Consider the following 22,113-nt stretch of genomic DNA (forward strand, 5'->3'; position numbering starts at 1 on the left):
ATTTATAACGTCCAATTAACACTAGTGTTTAGAATACGAGGAAGTGGTCAACACATTACTGCTGGGTTATTATCCCTGCTATTACTAAAAATTTTGGCATTTCTTATTAAGGAAAGCAAAATAAAACAGGAATCTACTTACAACACCAAAAAATAATTTTCAATTAACCTACACCAAAAAATCAATTTCTAATAAATCATGATCATAATGATAAAAAATATGAAATAATCATACTTTATACATTGCTGATTCGCCAATGTAGGTATTGCATAGGCAAAGTAAGAGTAAAAAGTTCTATGAATGTTTTTTTGATTGAAAATACAATATTTTTGTTCTTTGTACGTCTTCATCAATGTTTGTCCAACATAGGATAAACCAGATTTTCGATTGAATATTAGGTCATTAGGAGGGGGGGAACAGGTATTCTTTGATATGATGGTATGTCACTTTAGGAAATAAATACAGACCATTTAGACGATAAATACTGACAGTGATTTAATAAAAAATAAAACTTGAAAACTGCATGTCATTATATGTTTCAGCAAAATTGAAAATAAAAAAACTGGAAAAAGAAATCAGGTAAGAGAAAGAGTGCATGTAGATCGACTATGAGAAAGCCAAAGCCCAGCAAGGGCTTTAGAGCTGGAAAAGATGATAGACGGTGATATAGCTCAAAGAACATCCAAGGGCTATAAGGAAAAAGAAGATAGCTCAAAGAATCACTCATGATTGGTATGCCAAAACTTAAAAATGAAAAATTGTGGTTTCTCAGTTGAGTTTAATGCTTTTAGTCGAAACTAAATGATTTCTACCAATAAGGGATTGAAAATCTTGTAGAACGTTGGAAAGAAGTTGTAATTAATTGAGAATATATTTATTAATTATTTCACTATATATTAATTGTTTAATTTTACTAAAAAGAAACTTTTCAAACATTAAAAAAATTTGGAAATTTAATTGCCAACTCAGTATGTATCATCATTAATAATTTTAAATTCTGTTTTTTTTTCCTGTTCTAAATCTAAATGATTGAATTTTTGAATAAAATCTGCTAAATGCTATGCCAAGCTTTATCAGATAAATTTGCTTATTTTTCATTGTGTTTTTTAAAGTTTAAACTTAGTAAATAAAACAAGGAAATGGAAATTATCACAGAAACATGCCTCTCTTTTTTGTAAACAATAATTCAGACTGCTCTTTATCAAATTGTAATTAGAAGTTGTGCTGTTTGTATCATTTATTCCTATCAAATAAAAATATGCTTAGAAGTCTGAGAAATTAGAATCAAACCTTTTTTGGCCTTTTCTTTGATGATATGCTGTAGTAGATTTCTTGATCCTACTGTTGGTAATGCTAATTGATTGTTTCTGAAAATAATTTAAAAAATATTGCTATTTTTATAATAATAATAAGAATGATAAAAAGCTTGGTACAATGAAGTAATGCTCACATGAATTCTGAATTTTTTTCTGCAGTTGACAAGATTTCGGGACCATAAAGTTCAGTTAACTTTTTTATTCCTTTATTTTTTCCTTCTGACTCAATTACCTCTGCTTTTCTCTTTAAACCAAGATTCATAAGAGTAAGTTTGTCTTTTGAAGATATTTGCTTAGTGGTCCTCTTACTTCTGCAATTTATACATAAATACATATTTTTTTAAAATCGTAAAAATTTGATAAAATAAATGCAAAATACCACTAAAATGTGAAAATGAGCGAAAAAAATAAATAAAAAAGGGGAGGGGGAAGCTCAAACTTCATTTTTTTTAATATGACATGTCTCAAACAAATTCACATGAAAGAGGCAGTCAAAATACAAAATCTTCAAATCCTAAGAAATTCTATGAGTTTTGATTGCACATTATTTGTCAAATGCAAATATATTAAGCAATATATAATGATGATGAAGATAAACTATCAATACTTGCATACTTAGCTGAGGTAAAAATTAAATAAAATAAAAAATTTTGTCCTCTTCGTCTTCATATTTAAAACTGCATTAAAGTAGACACGGTCAGTTGCATATATACATTTTATATTGCTAAACTTATTTTTAATACAATTTTTCCACATGAAACAAGTTTGAAAGTGAAAAAGAAATGAAACATAATGAAGAATATTCGTTTAAGAAGTACAGTAGAGAACCAATTATCCCGGATGCTCGGGACCATCGCTATCCCGGATATCTGAATTTCCTGGTTTTCTGGATCGACCAAAAAGTGTCGTTAATCGATGTTTTATCAAACCCGAAGTACAAGGAAAAAGTGTAATGCATAAAGTAAGAGAAAAAAGAAAGGTACTCCTAACTTTAAAAAGAAAAAAAAATGGTAGAAGTATAACATTTAAAAGAATAAAAAAATTTGCAAGTTTAGACAAGAAAATCAAGTTTAAAAAAAAACAAAATTCTCATATTTATTTTCTAAAAATAATTACAATTCCTAAATTAAATAATATAAACAAAACGAATGATTAAATAACGCAATATATTTCATACCTAATTATACGGGGAGAAACGATAAAATAAAAGGAAAACTTATTAATCTAAATAAAAACACTTGAAAATTATCGAACCGAAACGATAGTTAAAAAAGGCACTAGCATAAATATTAAAACCCGGAACAAGGCAAGATCAACGGAATTCAAAAAAAAAAAAAAACCTACCTAATTATAAAATTTATGAATAAAAAGAATTAATTTATTGAGTGCGAAATTTATCGCGAAAAGAAAAAAAATCAAACGTAGTGGAATCAGAAAAACAAAACTGTAATCTGCTTCATAAAATAATCCTATGTTTAAGTTAATAAACAATTCTCCTTCTATTTTTTTTTTTTCTTTTTGATAAAAACACGATATTTAATTACAGCAGATGTGATTCCACATCAATAAAAACTTGCAAATGAAACCGCACTTTCAAAGAATGAAAATTTATTCAGAAGAAAAGGATTTTATTTTTATTAATTGAAGTCAAATAGATAAATATATTTTTCTCATTCGTCTTCTGTTCACTGATATGCATGCAATGCATTTTCTCCACCCCCCTCGTAAATCAAGCAGAAAATGAAATCAGCATGCCACACCCTTGAGTTTGATTGATGGCCTAAAGAAAAAAATAAAACAGTCCTCCCTTCCCTTCCTTCAAGGTCACGGAGGAAATGATGTTTCTCTGGGTAAACGGGGAAAAAAATTTCCCCCTTCCTTACATTTTCCTCTACTCAACTTCAAGGATGAGTCCTATTTCTGCTTTTTTCGTTCTAGTTTAAAATGGCGGGAAAATCGAGTAAAATTTACCCCGGTTTTCTGGTTTCCCGGTTATCTGGATACCGGATAAATGGTTCTCTACTGTATTTGTAAATGAAATGTTAAGAGTTTGAAATAGTTTACATGAACAGAAATAAAATGCAAATTTATGTACTGTAGTGTGTAAAACTATTCTTAATTAATTGCATTTAGTATTGCAGAGAAAAAATTATAGCTAATGAAAAGATTAAGAGCTACCTTATATGAATTAAAATGAAAGACATTTGAGGAACGTGTATTCTATATGCAAACAAAATTAAGTTGGGCATTGAGCATACATAAAAATAATGAAAATTTGTTTAATAATGACTTCAAATAGAAAGAAGTGCTTATATAAAGTTCGGATTGTTTTAATTTTAACCCATTTTAAGTCAAGCCTAAAAATTTTATAAAATGTTGTATTATTTTCATCGAAATATACTACTTCAATTACATTCATTAAGACACAAAAAATTTTTGTGTAAGAAATATAAATGGTGCGTATTTGCTAGATCTACCAAATCAATGGACAAGCAATTAGTTGAACACTAGTTTTTTTTAAGAAATTTGTTTTATTTCAGAACTTGCAACTTTAATCTATCATAAAAACATATGATTAATCTCAAATGAGATAATTATACATTTTTAAAAAGTTCAATTTGTCAATAACAGTTTCAAGTCAAGAAACTAGAGTAGTTAAAAATTTCTCAACAATAAGTGTTTACTCCAATTTAATTACTCATATTTAAAAAATATCTTCAGAACATTTGACAATAGCAGAAAAATAAAACTAGTCAAAATATATGTAACAGTGTTTTTAATTTTTTTTTATTTATTTTAAAGGTACTGTTTACGCACCTGTGGCCAAAAATGCTTAAACTAAAGTATTTATCTAATAATTTCTTTCTCTTTCTGTTATAAAACAATTTTGTTAAGAATTCTAATGTTTTGAAAATAAAAACTAAACATTGAATAAATTACACCCAATCAGTTCAGTAGCAATTAATTAACTAATTAGTTAAAAGATAAACACAATGCAAAAACTAAGTATTCTATACTACTTCATTACTTAATTTTACTTTGTAAATTTTATTTAAGTTTGCAATTTGGGGTCAATTCTAATAGTAACATAATATTATACATTTAAAGTTTAGCTGATTACTTTGGCAATCACATTCAACATATATATAATGAGCCAGTTAATAAATTTAATTTGTATTAAAGTATTTGCACAATAAAAATGCTAGTATAAGTATTAGTTTTAAATTACAATTTATTTGATTTGTTTCTGTAGAAACTAGATTTTTTAATGCAGTTAAGCTTGAAGGAGCCACATATTTTGTTATACCATTTTTTCTCTTTTACACATGAAGCATACATGAATATTTCACAAATATAATAGTAAAATTTTCAATTACACTAGTATGGTAGATAAATTAATTGTGTTACTTTTTTTATATATTTGCTTAAACATTTTAAAACTAAAATTATAGAAAAAAGCAGAAAACTGAAACACCCTGTTTGTATAATAGAAAAATAAAAAGAAAATGGTTTTTAAAATTAAAAACATAAAATTTTATTCTAATAAATCAAAGAGTAAATTTTTCTAGTTAAACTTGAAATTAAATATGAAGTACATACTTTTCAGCTGGAGTAAACATCTGTCCACCATAGATAATATTTTGTTTCTTCAAAATTTTATTTTTAAGGCTTGGCTCTCTTCCAGAATATCTTAAGGCAAGACATAAAATTTTAATTTAAAAAAAACTTCAGACATCTTTAAAAAACAAATTTAAAAATAAAAGCATAAAAAATTACTAATGGAAGCAATAAACATTTATTCTCTTGATTTCAGTTAAAGTTATGATATGATTTGGTTTAAATAGCTTTTGTAGAGCTTTAGCAAATAAATCTTAATCATGATGTGAGATCTCTAATTTTTCCTTCAATATCAAAATTTGCTTTTGTAAAAGAAGGGTTATTACGCTGAGCTATCCTCCCTGTTGCTCTTTATTTCAGGCTTGACATGCCCCCTGTCAGCAAGTGAGTGGTGTATCACAAACAGGAAAAAAATATCTAATGACAGAGAATTAGTTAAAATTATTTATAACATGATGCTTGCCAAATAATTATTTGAAAAAAAAAAAAAGTTTTTGTGCAACAGCCAGTTTTTGGTCAAGGTGGTCACAGATATTAAGACCTCATAATTACAAGACAAATGCAGGGTTTCCACTACCATTATCCTTTTAAATAGTAGCTTCAGAAGCCTTATAAAAAATAGTAGCCAAAACAGTCAGAAAAAGAATTAAGTTACTTTTCGTCCATGTAGCAGACTTCTAAATTATTATTACAATAAACCAACTAAAAAAAATCACATTGCATGGTACAACCATTAAGTATAAAAAATTTAAAAAAAAAGCATAGCCAGATTAGTTTTATGTTTCCAAAAAAATTAAACTAAATTTCTTAACCTTTTTCCTAAAAAATTTATTTACCATCTACTAATTCAATTACTGCTTCAAAAGCAAAACAATACTTTTTTCCAACTTTCATGAATAAAATTTAAAAAAATTAAATAAAGATAATTTTTTATAGCTTGAGATAAATGAATTTTAATTTTGGAAACAGAAAGTGATTATAAATTAAAAGTGAGGTTGAAGTATATAATTGTTGCAGTCAAAATTGATTTTTAAAACAAATTAATATGAACCACAATGTTTGATTTCAAAATTATGTGATTATGTATCATGATATTTGATTTTTAAAACACATGAATATAAAACATGTTTGATTTTAAAACTGTGTGAATATGACTCGCGACAATTGATTTTCCAATATGTCAATGTGAATGGGGATCTCTAATTTTTAAAATGTGTAAATATGAATTATTATATAATATTTTTATGAAACAAGGATACAATATTTATTGTTTGATCTTTAAATTGCATGAATATGATTCCCAATACTTGATTTTTAATTCCTGAGAAAACGAACCACTATGTTTGATTTTAGAATCCTGTGAATATGAATCACCATATCTGAAGTTTAAATTAGGGGGATGCGATTCACGATGTGTTTTTCATATATAGAATTCTGTTAAAGAGGGTCCCGAAGATCGCATTGATTATGTATTCCACAGTGAGCCCTGATGTGCAAATTGTAATTCACAGAGAATAAAAGCAATTCTGTAAAAACAAATCTTACCAACTATAAAAATTAATGGTAGGAAGTGAAGCAAATCATAAAAAATTATGTCACTTATTAATAAAATGAAATTAAAATAAAGTATCGTTATTTATTGGGGATACTAAAGTTAAATCAAGGAATTTAAAGATCAAAGAATCATTGTCAAACATGCCAACCTGGAAAATTTAAGATTCAGAAGTTTCTTCAGCAAGAACATAGGAGGGGTAAAATAAATATAATATGCGGCATATTTAACACCTCTAAGGAAATATTTTAAACAAAATATTACATAAATAAAGGAATGCAAGATATTTTACAGAACAAATTGTGGAAGAAATCTAATTTTCAATCAAGTATGTTGCTGTAAAAAAAAAAGTCTTAACACAAAATTTATATATAATATTTACAATAAGCTTTCATTAAATTTATTTTTTTGTAATAAAAAAAAATAATAATCGGGGAAAAATACTGGTTTCTATTCCTAAAATTGGATTTTTTTTAAATCAAAAAACGAATACCATTGACTTTTCAAAACATTATTTAAGACTACATTATACTACATAAAAGAATGTAATATTTAAGTCGCTAAAAATTATGTCAATTTATTAAAAATAAGAATTTTTAAATTAGTAAAAATAAGAGCCTTTATATTTATCAAAAAAGCAGTTCTTAGTGGAAACATGGTAAATTTTGCTTAGACAAAAGAAAAGTGTTTTACATATATAGAGATAGGGAAAAGTTATTGAAATTCCAAAGACAAAAAAATTTTAACTTACGAAGCTTGCAGTTCGCTTCGTTTGGCACTGAACTTCTGATACTCTCTTTTTACATGAAAGACACAGTATTCACATTGAGATCTAAAACAAGTACACATAATGACATTCTTTTCACTTACAAAAATAGGAATCAATAGTATATAAACAGGAATAAATATAAATGTAAATAATTTAAGCATAATATTTTGGCAACAATAAATAATGCCAAATACAGTCAGACCTCGATATAAGGTCATCTGCATATAAGGCCGACCCGCACAGAAGGTCACTTTTCCAAAGTCCCGGCTCACTGAATAGGAATTCTTTGTTACAGATTATTGGATATATGGTCAAGTTTTAAAAATCCTTATCGCTCATAAGGTCATTTTTATCATTTGAGGAGAGGGGAGCTCTTTTCTAACAAAAGTCTATTTATTTTCTTTACAAGGCAATTACCACCCTCGAGTTCCATGAAAATGTTGCAACCAACGAACAAGCTAAAGTTTCTGAAATTGTTTCACAGTGAGAACAATGACAGTGATCCTGAGACTGTAGCAAAAACCCAAGCGGAAGCCTTCAATGCAATAAATGACATATGAAATTTTTTTACAAACCATGAGGGAGCTCAGGAACATTTTGAGAAATTACAAAATCTAGAAAACATTGTTCGAAAAATTAAACCAAAAACCAGACAGACCTGAATAAATGATTTATTTTAAATAAGGTAAGATGTATGCATGTATACTTTGAGGAAATTTGTAAACAGCTTTATTTTAAATAAAAAAAATTTTAAAAATCTAACTTTCTTTAATTCGTTACTAATTCTGTTAAAATTTATTGACTTAAATATTTAATTTATGGCTGATCGTTTTCGTTTGTATTACCATTTTCAAAAAATCATAATGTGTACTATTTCCGTGCTTAGTTACTAACTGCTAATGAATTGGTTAAAAGGTCACCCAGCTTATAAGGTCACTTTTGCGATGTCCCTTAGGGTGACCTTATCAGGGGTGATTGTGAGCCCAAGTCAAAATTCTGGAAAATTTCTTGAGTTTAAAAAAAAAAAAAAAAAAAAGTTTTAAGTGAAAAATTAGAAAAAAATTTAAACAAGGTTTTTTTCCTCTTTCTCAATATTTCTTAGTTTACTTAAAATATATTCAAAATTTTACACATACCTATATCATTTACACATACCTATAATGACCTGAAGAAGTAATTAAAATTTACACATATGTTTTTCTTTCTTGAGTTTATGATTATAATAACCATTTACTGATAAAAAAAATTAATATTTATCTTGAATATAAGCTTATAAAGTATCTGGCTCTTCCTTACAAACAAATAAAATGAACTGTGTTTTTAAGTTCCACCTTTTAAAATTTGATTTCCGGAAACTTCTGTGATCAATGATTTTTTTAAACGTCTGGACCTTCGATATACGGAAACTTTAGTATCACTGTTAGCAAAAAATCCGGAAGTTCGCATTTTTTCCGGAGTACAATTAGCCCTGCTTTATATCGAGGTCTGATTGTATATGTTAAAATGAAGATATTAGTTAAAATACTTAAAAAAAAATTTTTGCAAACTGGAAAAGCATTAACATTTGGGAATAAAAATATTACTAACAATTCCTTTGAGAAAAAAATATAAAATTTTTTACAAACATGCCAATAATGTGAGAAAGATAGAGTATGAAAATTTGGTTTTAAGCTTTACACTTAATTATTATAACAATAGTTTTTCTTTACAACTTACTTTTTACTACAAATGAACCAATTGTAGTAAAAAGTAACCACAATTGATTTCATTGTTCTTTCTGCTCAGTATTAGAAATTTGAGTTCAACCGATACTGGACAATGCCAGAAAACCTTTTAAATACAGTGGAGTCAGAAGTAGAACAATATTTATTATTCTTTAAAATATTTGACATTTACAAATGTTTTGAAGGTATCATCAATAATGAAGAAGAAGAAAAAAAGAGTCATAATAAACAAACTGAAGAGCAGAAAGAGGGATGCCACTATTCTGGATGTTTATAAACTTTTTAAGCACACTAGCTAAAACTTCTAGAACCTTTGAGTATTCTTGTTTGAAACTCAGTTACTTATGTGTGTATCTTTAAAAATTAAAAATTATATTTCCATGAATGATATTTATAATTTTAAAAAATATCACATCAATAACAGAAATCACTTACACATTTACAGGGACTGTACATGTGGTTCCATCCTTTCTTCTGCCTTTACAATGGCCAAAATCTTTAGATTTGCCCATTTGCATCAATTTTCCAGCATGATCAATCGAAAGAGTCATGTTCCCATTTTTCTAAAAAAGGAAATGAATAATTTAAAATATACAGTTATCTCTTAAGACTATATACAGGTTTCCCACTCTCTTAACAAAACAAAAATTAAGGACTCTTTTTTTAAAAAAAATTATAATTAAAAATAGTATGATTGTTTATCATCGATTATACATATGCCACCAGTGACAATGCAAATTATTTACCTTTGTAAAAAAATCAATAAATAAAAAAATAATAAAAACACTATTTTATTATAATTTAAGAACTGATATAATTAATTGTATTAACAGGGTTCGCCAAAGAAGTACCAGGTAATTTTTGCAAACCTGGGTCGTGTTTTTCATAAAATATTTTCAGACTGTTAATTAAGTTAACGTCTTTCAGATTGTAAAATTTAATGTATGAAACTAACCTGTACTCCATTTTTAATGATTTCATTGAAATTGAATTGTAAAATTAAGTGCAGAAATTAAGATTTGAAATTTTTTCATGCATATTAAAAAAAAAAAAAGAGTAAATAACAAAATTCGGAAAGAACATTAAAATAATTATAACAAGTTTTTATATTCTGCTACTACACCAGCAAATGAATCAGATTTACTTTTATGATGAACTTTAACAAAATTATCTCCAGCCAAACCAGTTATTAGGAATTAACATTAATGCTACTAAATATTCTGGCGAAAAATAGGAACTAATTTTAAAGCAACCAAAAATTTAATAAAAATTAAAAACAGTAATGCTAAGTTGCAATGTTAACTGAATAAAAATATTATTAAAATCTAAGGATCTTTCAGTTGAGTAGATTTATATTTTATGTAACAATCTGCTTATCCTTAAGAAATAAAAATAATAGCATAACAAACTAAAACTTTAAAAAAATTTTTACATTGCAACAAAACAAATTATAAATAGTTTCCAAATACTTAACATTCTTGTTGGAAGCAAATCATGTTTTTTTATTTAGTACTTAAGAAAAAAAATTTAAGTATTTTTATTTTAAAAAAAAACTTGAGATTTTCATCAAAAACCCAATAAACTCCATGTTTTTGATGAAAAACCTAGGTGGACTAAGATTTTTCAAACCCTGTTTCTTACAGATCTGTTTACTTTTTAGTACAATCATGAATTTAAAAAAATTTTATGCTTACCATAAATTTACGTTTACTTTTTACACATGGAAATATTATTCAAATTTATTTAATTCTTCAAGATTTTAGGAAATAGTTCACGTTATGGATTCCTTCAAAATTCAAAAATTTTTCTGACACTTTCTTTCTTAGCGTTTTACTTAATCCCTATAAGCAGATGCGTTACCAGTAGAACAGAATTTCTTCAATTCCGTCAATTTTGAAGGTTAGTGTCAATCTTCTACTTAGATACCTTAAAACTTCCCCCGGCCAAAAAAAAAAAAGCCCTATCTTTTCCATGTGAAGTATTACGTCCACACTATTCTTTTCTTTTAGAATGCTTCACTCTCCTCATAGAGTATCATTCTGGGCAAAAAGGCAGAATATATTAATGATAGAACCAATATATTAATAACTGGATGTACTTTCCTCCCCTTACCTATGCCCCTCCTACACACAAAAATTTTTGTCTCTCTAAAATGCTTTACCCTCGATGCATGGTCTAATTCTAAGTGATAAAAGGACAATTTGTTTTAAAAAATTGAATTGAAAAATTTTTCCTATCAACTATAAGTAAGTGATGCTAAAAAATTAAGGACTTTTAAAAACCTTGTACCAAAATTAAGCACTTTTAAGGGCCCTTATTTCACAAAATAAAAATTAAGCAGTTTTTAAGGACCATGGGAACTTTGATATAGAATAATATTTTTTATTTATACTTTTAGAAGTAGTAGTAGTCAAAAACTAAAAGGCATGTTTCAATATATTACTGGCAATTGAAATTAAATATTGTATAACTGTTTAAATAGTTTTTATGAAAATAAAATAACATAATGAGTTAAGTAAACTATTTTTTTTCTAATTTATGTTTAAAATTTTTCTTACAGTAAAATTTTTTTCCATCTTATAAATATTATTAATTTCAGTAATTTTCTAATGTTTGTTGGTAGTAGCTGTATTTTAAATGAGCATTAGGGCAAAACTTTTTTTTAACACAAATTCTGCAAATTTCAATGTTTTTCTGACAAACGTTGAAAATAATAGGCAATGTCTCGTAGAAATCTAAAACTATAAATATGAACAAAATTTTAAATAAACTACTTAAATAATTGAAAAAGATTTCAATTTACAACATATTTAAAAAAAGTTATACAAACAAACAAAATCTATGGAATTAATAAAATAATAATAACAAAAAATGTGTAGGTTCCTTTTCTTCACAAAAACTCAGAGAGTTTTTTTTTAAAGATATTTTTATCCCTGTGACCTCGAAACTTTGGCCCGAATATTTGGTCATGGTCCAACAAATCATTCTTGGATACAATTAAATAAAAAATAATTCATAAGTGGTGCAAAACAATATCTATACATAACATATACATACTAGTCAAATACTCAATCTCAGTACAGTGTGAAACTAAACATAAATAATTAATAAATTAGTATTAATCAACAGGCAATCATACCCAAAAAAATAAAGACATATGCTGCTAGAATATCATACTTACATCTTTATTATCAGGCATAAGAGATGGATTAAGAAAGCCAATAACTGTACCAACTGTCATTTTCCAATGTTCTGCATGAGCAGCTCCAAACAAAAACATAGTAACTACTTTTTCACAATCATGAAGATCACTCATTTTCCAAATTGAAAAATTCTTTCCCTATCAAAGAACATTAATGAATAAATTTTCATCTTAAACAAAATGGAAAAAAAAAGTTCAACAAAAATAGTTCTAAAATCTATAGTACACAATGTACAAATCTATAGTAAAAAATATAGTACACAATGTACCAGTGATGAACTATTAACAATTTAAGATGTTAAAATATGTTTGAAATCTTTGTAAAGAAATATAATAAAAAACTTAACTAATATTTATATAAATAAAATGTTTTAGTATAAAAATGTCAAAACACTAACATTCACAACACAACTATAAGAAAACACTAACATTCATTTTAATAATATATGGAAGGCTTTACAACGAAGCTACAAAAACAATTTAATACTTGTCTCTGAATAATTAAAAAGTAAACAAAATTAGTCAGTCACATATAAGGACCTGCTGATTCACCTATACAATTTCATACCATTTCTTGTTCAATGGATTCTTTTTCTACTTTAAAGATCATTTGGTTTTAACAAAATATTTATGAATAAAAATCACATAACTTTCAAACAATTTACACTACCATTTAGAGCTAAATTCTTAAATCATAAAATAGATTATAATGAACATTACTAAATAATAATATATGTCTCATAATTGAAAAATTTTTTACTCACACTTTTAGACGTTTTGGGGGGCAATTTACTAATAAGAATTCCGACAGTAACCCAGTCTCCTTCAATATCACCTCCTTTGATGAAATTTTTAATGAAAGACATTTTAATCAACCTTCGACCTTCCATTCGTTTCTGCATCATATCAAAGGAAATCAATGGATCTCTGAAATAAAAATTAAATACTATGCATATAGGAACTAATCTTTTAAAAGCACTTTTTACAAATTTAGTTTGAATATTTTTGGCATTACTTTTACTTATTATGCTTTTAACAAGCAAATAAAAAGAAGTTTTGTAATAGATTATAGAAATGCTTCCTAACTTTGCTTTTTATGCATATTATTGAGCCCTTGCTTGCCACAGGCATATATATATATGCCTTTCTGAAGTACACATAGCACATTGCCATGCATTTTTATCAGTAAAACAACTTCTCCAGCTTTAGAGTATAATAGAATGACCTTAAGATTGTTTTCAAAGGATCTCAGACAAGAAGGGGAAGAGATGAGGAAAGTAAATCACAGCTGTGCAGTTATTGCGTGCGTTTCTTTTGAGCAGTACATGTTTTTTTTACTTTTCTTTCGTTCCTGTTTTTGTCACTGAGTGAAATAAAAATTTTCATTTTTTGTGCAAATATGTCTGATATTAAATTAAAAATGACTGCCAAAAAAAGGTCAGAAATTTCAGAATATGACATAACTTTTTTACATTGATTGCAAAATTTTTTATTATTATTTTATTGTCAGGGTGCGTAACTTAATGATTTAACAAAAAATAAGCATCTTTTAAGCACTCCAAAAATATTTTTAAGCACTTTAAAAAAATATAAATAGGCAGAGTTAGAAAGTTTTTGACAATTGACAGTTTTATCTTGTTTTAACCGTCATGTCAAAAAAAAAAAAAACTTTTTGCATTGTTTTTGACAGGTGTCAAAAAATCATGAAATTTTGAATCATGTAAAACGAATGGCGTTTTTATACGCTAGGAACTGACAATACGCCGAAATAGATTGGGGTTGAATTAATTGAGAAAATGTTCAATATGAACTGTGTCCTTTTGCATAATTCGCAGCAAAAATCAACAGGGTAAAGGGAAAATATCATTTTGAAAAGGGGAAGATTCAGCACTTTTTAAAAACACCCAATGAAAAAAGAACTTTTAAGGGCTTTCAAAAAACAAAAATCAACACCTTTAAGCACTTTTTAAAAACGCTACGCACCCTAACTGTTATAAATACTATAATTTTTGTATTTCTTTATTTATTTGTTTTATTTATGTATTTATTTTTTATTTATTTATGTATTTTTTATTTTATTTATTTTATATATTTATTTTTTTATAAAGGTGAGAAGTGTTCAGATTGAAAAGTTTGTCTCTTCTTTTTCTCAAATACACACCAAAACTATGTGCCCCCCTGTGGAAATCGATGGCACTGGAGGTGGGCTGTAAAGGGGTTAATATAATTTTATATATCTGCAAAAGCATATTAGTAACACTTTCATAACTTTTTTATTGAGAATTTTTGCAGCACAAAATAAAATATGCTTTATTTTATAAAAGAGTTTTATTTAAACACTTTTACTTAAATAAGTATATGTATATTTAATGTTTAATAAATACAGAATTGTACATTTACAAAACAAAATGCTTTTATTCTTCAGAATAAGTTCTGTGTTCAAGAACTTTTATTTAAAGCAAAATATTAAATGTTACATTTAACAAACATATTGGAAGCAATTACTCATTTTATACTAAATTCTACTTAAATTTTAAAATAATTTGTTTTCAAAAATTTGTGCTTTAGTTTCTTTACTGACGAAGAAATTCCCAAAAAGCGTAAATGTTACAAAGTCTCTTAGTAGTTATGGAGGCAAAGTAGCAATTGCATATGGGCCCATGATTCCTAAGAGCCTGGACATTGTTAAAAAAATTACACCAAAAATTTTAATTAGAAATTTTAAAAATATGAAATTTTTGATGTGATAAAAAATTTTATATTCTTTTTTTTAACTTTTATGGTTATGAAAAATAAGATTCTTTAATATAAATTGTAAGAATCTTATAGATTTTCTGTTTCAGAAGAATTTGAAGCATAAAACAATGTTAAAACAATTTTCAACAAATGTTTTAAAATATACATTAAAATTTTTAATTTCAAATTATTTTTTATTTAAGTTTTCATGTTTTGCAAATAGATATTTTATGGAAGAAGGAACAAGTCTTAATCTCTACTGATATTACATTTAAAAATTAGAACAAGTGTAAAATTAATATATATTAAAACAGCAAAACAGTATGATGGGGAAAAAGGAAATAAGCAGTAAATGTTTAGGAAGAAAAAAGCAGTACGATATAAATAATAAATATCCGAACTTAGTAATGATAACTGTGGTACAAACTTGACTAAAACTGATATAATGGATGAAGTCTAGTAAAAATATAAAACTATAATCTATATAATTAAAAAACTTTGTTTATAAAAATACATACAGATAAAATATTTAAAAGGATCTAATGGTCATATCTTTGCATTGTATTATTATAAGGGCTTTATAAGATCAAAAGAATTTTTTTAATGCAAATAAAAACAATGGTGTTACTGTGGATAATTATGGCTATAACTATTAATATATTACGCATTATAATAATAAGGCTTCCATTAAAATGTATTTTACATCTGGATATATTTCAATCAATAATAGGATATTTGAAGATTAGATAGTTTTTTCTCAGTTTGATAACAATTTTCAAAAAACAACTGACTTACTATAAAATATTTTTTTACTTATTATTAATTTTCTTTTGAATTAGAATCTTTTATCTACTCACTGAGTCATTACTTAGCTGCTTTTACCGTTAAAACTAGTAGAAGATGAGTTATATACATGTTAAAAGCTAAACTTTATCAGATTCCTGTCACTTATGGTGCACTTTGGCTCATAACCCTTAGCTTCATAGTCATTTTATTAAAATAAATAAATAAAAACGTTTCAATCAAGAAATTGTACAATATCATTTCATGGCTCACTCATTATATCCTAAGAACAGAGAGAAATCAATGACTAACAAACAAAAAATGAATACTCGGTAGTTTCTGTAGAATATATTGAATGCAAATACGTTCCTTTTGTAAGTACATTTGATTTAAAAAAGTTGATCTTCTCTCAGATATATTTTTCTTCAAATGTTATTAGATCACAAACAGCATCCAAATAGTGAGAGAATATATCTTCTGTTAGTTAAGTTTGCAATTGGTTCCATTTTGCAAATGCACTTAACACTTTCAGTTTTATCCTACTAGCTCTGTTGTAATTTAAAAGACATTTTCAAATTATTCTTTTATTCATTCTGGTACAGTAAATATAATTTATCTAGAAAATTCTTCAAAGCCTTTATTTTAGTATGTTATGTTGAAACAATGTTTACACAAACATTTAATACTCTGAAAAAATGACTTAAATTTTAAATGATGCAAACAGTCAATGATTATAAACAAACTGCACTTTTTTGTATTTTTAGTAACTAAATTATTTGTAAGTCTTTTATTAAAATTTTTCTGAAGATTATATCACAATTAATTTCATAGTTAAAAGATGTTTGGAGTTATATCATACTAACTTAATCATTCCCTTTTTGCTAGCAAAAATCCAACTAAAAATTAAAAAAATAATAATAATAATACTAGTAATAATTGCTTATTATGAAGTATTTAAAAAAAAAAACTATTTAGCTCATAGCCAACTCTGGATTTCATACCATTTACTTGACTTTACCTTCATCTGATCCAATTAAAACAAAACTAAATTACTGGTAAAAATACATTAAATTTAAAAATATGATTATAACAAAATCGTACAAATTGTAAGACAAATATATGTATAAAAAAAACAATGATAAGAAAATTATAAAAGGAAAAGTTACTATTCTTTTTAATTTTAAGTACTACAAAAGTAAAAGCAAAAATTATTGTTTATCTTTGAATGTTAAACCAAAAAAATAAATATTTTTTTAAAAATTTGCAAACAAAAAAAAAAATCTCTTAATAAACATAAATGTAAAGATTAATTAAGTTTTTGCATTGTATCCGAGAAAAACAAAATACTTTTCAAAAATAGACCAATAATAAGAAATATACAAATTCATTACATGCCACTGTGGTAATAGTTAAAATTACAGATGGAATAACATTATGAGCTGCCACTGTAAAAAAGTAGGGCAAGTGTAAGCAAATTTGAAATTAAATTTTTGACAAATTAATGCTTTACAAATGACAGTAATATAATTTTAAAGATGAATAAGATTTTTTTTTAAAAAAAACCTAGTTTTATTTTTTAAAATAAATTATAGAAGACAAAATTAAGGTTTATTTTTTTATTAGAACTTTTTAAGTATTAGTGACAGTAGTCTAAAAGGCTATAAATGAGGGATTAAAAATTATAAATTAAAACTATTAGATGAAAAATACAAAAACTATGATTTAATAATTGGTAATCTAAAATTATGTATCAAACATTTTTACACATTTCAGACTCATATATCTTCAGAATTTTACTTTTCAACAAAATGTCTAAATCTCTATTTTGGACACAAACAAACCTCAGGCTCACATTAAAAGTCTTTGGCTTAAACCTTTAAAAGTGAGCCTAAGCTTACCCCTCTGGCACATGCATGTAACAGCTGAAAAAAATATTTAATGTGATAACCAAAATAACTTACACAATACGTATGCCAGAATAACTGTCAGTGTAACATTTTTCTGCACTTTTGGAATTATTTTTGTTCATTTTGGCAGAATCTTTCCCTGAAAAAGTTTTTTACTAGAAATTAACAAGATTAAGATAATACTAATGAAAAAAAAATTTAATAAAAAACAATTATTTATAACAAAATAGCAACAACCTCGAAAAGAGATTAAAAATTTTTTCAAACATAATGACAATAAGTATGTAAATACGTAGATAAAATGTGGAATTTCTAGTATATAGAACTCATGAGATAGAGAAATATTTTTAGCATGTTTTTTTAATAATAAATTGTCATAAAACACACGCTGAAAATGACAGATAAAAGATGGAATAGCAATAGAAAAATACCATAATTTATGAAATAAATACACTATAATTACGTAAAATAAGACCAACTCATAAAACACAGTTAATACAAACCAGAAGGTGATATGTAGCAGAATAATCGTCAAATAAAGGCAACTTCTGGGTACATAAAAATTGCTTCCGGGTATTTAAAATTTGCAAGTTTAATATCCATTCTATGTCTTGGCAGTTATAGTTGGCGAAACAGATCACAATGCAGAAATTCCCATACAAATACACATATAGACCCAGATTTCGCTTTGATAGGGAAAACTCGGAATAAAGATACTCCTTGAAAAAAAAATTTAAAGTTGCTAGTTTTTTTTTCTTCCTGCTGTTGTTAATTGTTAATCAATCGATGAGTAATAAGAGTAATTGCCAATCCAGAAGTCCTAGCTATTCACAACATTTAAAATTGTAACGAAATATTAAGCTTAATTTGTTTTACTTTAAAAACGCATAAAAATCTCACTGTATGATGATACAGTTTTATATATTTGTTTAAAATTTGGCAGTCAAAATTACTATCAATCTAATTTATTAAATCAAAAATAAAATTAAAAAGCATAACATTTTCTACCACTTTAAATAAGGAAAAATTATCTCCTGCCAAAAGCTACAGAAATCAGTAAATAGGAAAAGATTAGTGTGACTAGAGAGGATGATAATGGCACCCTTTTCATGCATTTTGAATTTAGAAAATAGTTATTTGTCCAACACTGCTAACAACTATAACGGCTTGTAAAGAAAAAGTTTGCAAATTAAAATAGAATATCTAAAAAACAAGCTTTGCTTAGATGACCTTTTTAGATTTTCTTGTGAAGAACCCGTTTTCAAGCTATAAATGGAAGAGCCAGTTTTGGAGACAAAAAGTACATAAAAAATTTACATTTCAAATACTTTATCTACAAACATTTTCATTTCTAAGAACCTCAGTCCAATTAACCTGTAAATACAGTTGAACCTGTTTATCTCACATCTCACGGGAAAGGCGAAAAATTTGAGATAAAGAGGTTTTGAGTTAAACAGGTACTTTAAAAAATTAGATTTAATTAAGAAATTCTATTAAAAGTGCTTTAATTGTTTATAGTAGAAAAAATAGGCACTTCTTTAAATTAATTATACCACATACATGCATCTACGCAACATTTCTCTAACATACATTTAACACTAAAAATAATTCTTCAAAGATTTTTGATGTATTACCTTATTTGTTTAGATTATTCTTTTAAGGTTAGAAAGAGCGCAAATCCCTCATAGCCTCTTTTGCATGCACTTTTGGTTCATCAATATGATCTTCAGCTTCTTCTTCATTCGATATTCCTATGACATTATCTGTGATTTCCGCATCTGTCAATGTTTCGTATGCTGCCCTTTTGTTCACTTGTGAAAAATCAATGTCAACATTAAATCCAGATTTTATTGCATTCCACTCTGGAAAATCTGGCACTGTATTTACAGCACCAACAGTTTCTTCTTCTTTACTAATGCCTTCAACCTCTTCATAGCTATTCTTAAAACCAGCTTTTTAAAACCATTTTGGATAGTTTTTAGACACATTTCTCCAGGCAAAACAATAATTCTGATAGCATCTAACATCTTTATTTTTGGAAGAGAACTTTTTTCATCAATGGCATCTACAAGTTTGCATTTTCTACAGCTCGCTTTAAAACTCTTAATTATCCTTTGATCCATTGGTGGCAATTTTGAGGTAAAAATGAATTTCTGTTCTTAGCTTTCTTATCTATGTTGAAAAGCTAACTACTCATTAACCCCTCACTTACTGCCAGAATCCTTGTATTCCTTTCTAGTTAAAGAAGTGCAGAGATAGTGATTGAAATTCCAAGAAACACCCCCAAACTGTTCATTCCTACTTCCTGTGGGTTCACGAAATTCATCTCTGTCTGCAAGTTCCATTGATAAAAAAAGTTTTGCATTTGTGCCCTATTATTAGAAATTGGAGAAAGAGAGGTTTCGAAAAAAAAATCAACATAAACGTGGAAAATACATTGATTTTAGATATAGAGGTTTTTGAGATAAAGAGGTTCGAGATAAACAGGTTCAACTGAAGTAAAAAAAACTGGAAATAATTAAGTTTTTAATTAAATTTTCAAGAAATCAATAGTTATTAATTATAGGTTGATAATTTTGTATAATTTATCTGTTAGTTATAATTGTATAATAAAGAAGCAGTAACTTACAAATGTAGTTTCTGCTTTGAAAATTTTTCCTCTATTTCAAAGTTCACTCATCAGTAAATTAATAGTAGGATGTTACCTTATATATATATATTATAAGGTAATATACATATAGTAAAGTCACAATAATTCGACTCTCGATTGTATAAGTTTCCTATAAATCCGAGCTAATGAGAGAAAAAATCAGTCTTGCTCCGAAACAATGACCAATGCATGCACAACACGTGAAATGATTACTATGATTGGTTTTATGACGATTACTAGCACTGAATATTGAAAAATAAATTGGTGTATCAAACACTGAAACTTGTGAACAGTGCTTTAAAACAAAAAACAGTAGACAATTATTTCAAAGTACAATCAACCTGATACCATAATATAATACATATTGCAACTTGGTGTAATGCAATAAATGAATCCTGATCATCAAATGTAAATAAATTTTCTTTAAATATAAAACATTTTTTAATTAAATAATGAAATTTAAAAATTGCTTTCCTTCCCTTTTTTAAAATATTTCTTACATTTTAAGTTTTGTTAAATTTGAGTTTTCGAAAGTTCAAGGTAGGCTCGGTCTCGTTAACTTTGAATTATCCATACTCTACCATATATATAGCACAAAAAAGACAAAAAGGATTAAAAGAAAAGCGAAGAAAATTAAGTAAAATAATAAGTTTTATTTATTGAGCATAAGCTGCAAGTATATAGAACTCATAAAACAAGTTAAAAATATAGAGGAAACATGGAATTTACAATATATTTAAAAACACACTTATTGGATTTTAAATTACATTTACATAAAATTACTATTAACACAAACTGTATAAACTTTCACTGAGGAAAAATGAAATAAATAATTATTATAATTTCAAATATAAACTTACAAGTCAAAGATCTTTTCTGATTGGCAGATGCAAAAAAACTTTTGCCTGAATTTTTAGAAGCTTCAGAAATTATACTTTGCAGTTCTTTGCCTTCTTTTGAGAGATATGCTTCACTTTCATCATCCATACTGTCATTACCTAAGCTATCTATCTTAGATTTAGTTGAGATATAAACTGAATTTGTTGCTTCTGAAGGAAATTCTAATGGTACATCTTTCAATACTCTACTAACACTTTTTACTGTAGGTACTTCTTTACTTTCAACTTCTAAACTTTTACCCTCTTTAAATGGTTGTTTTTCTGAAGGTACCGAAGTATCATCATCTAATAGCTCCATCAGTGAATCCAAATCTAAGTCTTAAAAAATTAAGACAGAAATTAAAAAAAAATAGCATTAAAATAAAATTATTTTTTTTAAAAGAACAAAAATATATTCAATATATTTTATGCTTTGAAATAAAATTATATAAAGAAAAGACTGAAATATAAAAGAAAATTTGAAACACTGTAATTTATGAACATAAGTAAATGTTTTTTTACCTTCGAAATCGTCCATTTTTGGCAAGGCAATGACAATCAAAATATTTATGATATGAAAGCGATTAATATAATTATTAAGAAAAAGATATTTGTATGAAAATCAAAAATAGTGAAGAAAGGTAATCAGAAAATGCGCCTTTCAAAGTTTCCAGATACCGATTTCGCATTATTTGTGAAATGCTAATTTTAGTCATTAACACTCCACTTTTAAAAATTCAAATATGTTTTATTTTATTTTATTAAAATTTATTTTTTATATGTAGTTTCATGAGAAACTTTTATAAGTTATGGGTTTAGACATTCTTATGGTCTTATGCAAAGAACTTTAACTATGTCATCTGCAAAACAGAAATAGGGCACCATAAACGCATATAGTGCTTTCTTAAAAAATTGATTGAGTGGAATCTTCGTACTTTTTCACCTTTTGTGTCTCATCTGTTGCGTTTATTATATTGA

At 26.4% G+C, this 22,113-nt stretch overlaps 1 protein-coding gene across 2 annotated transcripts in view; it reads right to left on the reverse strand.

The window, feature by feature from the left end:
• Positions 1-22,090, reverse strand: part of Mcm10 (minichromosome maintenance 10 homolog) — a 35,306-nt gene extending 13,216 nt beyond the window's left edge. Inside the window, exons 1-10 of one of the 2 annotated variants that reach the window (XM_043046732.3) lie at positions 22,071-22,090; positions 21,118-21,474; positions 17,662-17,746; positions 12,946-13,108; positions 12,161-12,319; positions 9,415-9,542; positions 7,238-7,318; positions 4,917-5,006; positions 1,451-1,627; positions 1,291-1,367 (exon numbers count right to left, since the gene is read on the reverse strand). In XM_043046732.3, the coding sequence (XP_042902666.1) occupies positions 1,291-1,367; positions 1,451-1,627; positions 4,917-5,006; positions 7,238-7,318; positions 9,415-9,542; positions 12,161-12,319; positions 12,946-13,108; positions 17,662-17,746; positions 21,118-21,454 (1,297 nt within the window). In that variant the 5' untranslated portion in view covers positions 21,455-21,474; positions 22,071-22,090. Of the gene's footprint in view, positions 1-1,290; positions 1,368-1,450; positions 1,628-4,916; positions 5,007-7,237; positions 7,319-9,414; positions 9,543-12,160; positions 12,320-12,945; positions 13,109-17,661; positions 17,747-21,117; positions 21,475-21,657; positions 21,898-22,070 lie in introns of those variants that run through there. The other variant, XM_016069058.5, reaches the window with a different exon arrangement.
• Positions 22,091-22,113: the final 23 nt, after the last annotated feature.

The sequence above is a fragment of the Parasteatoda tepidariorum genome, chromosome 2 (assembly GCF_982258835.1).
Source record: "Parasteatoda tepidariorum strain Cologne lab strain chromosome 2, Ptep-v5.0, whole genome shotgun sequence".
NCBI classification, from domain to species: Eukaryota; Metazoa; Arthropoda; class Arachnida; order Araneae; family Theridiidae; genus Parasteatoda; species Parasteatoda tepidariorum.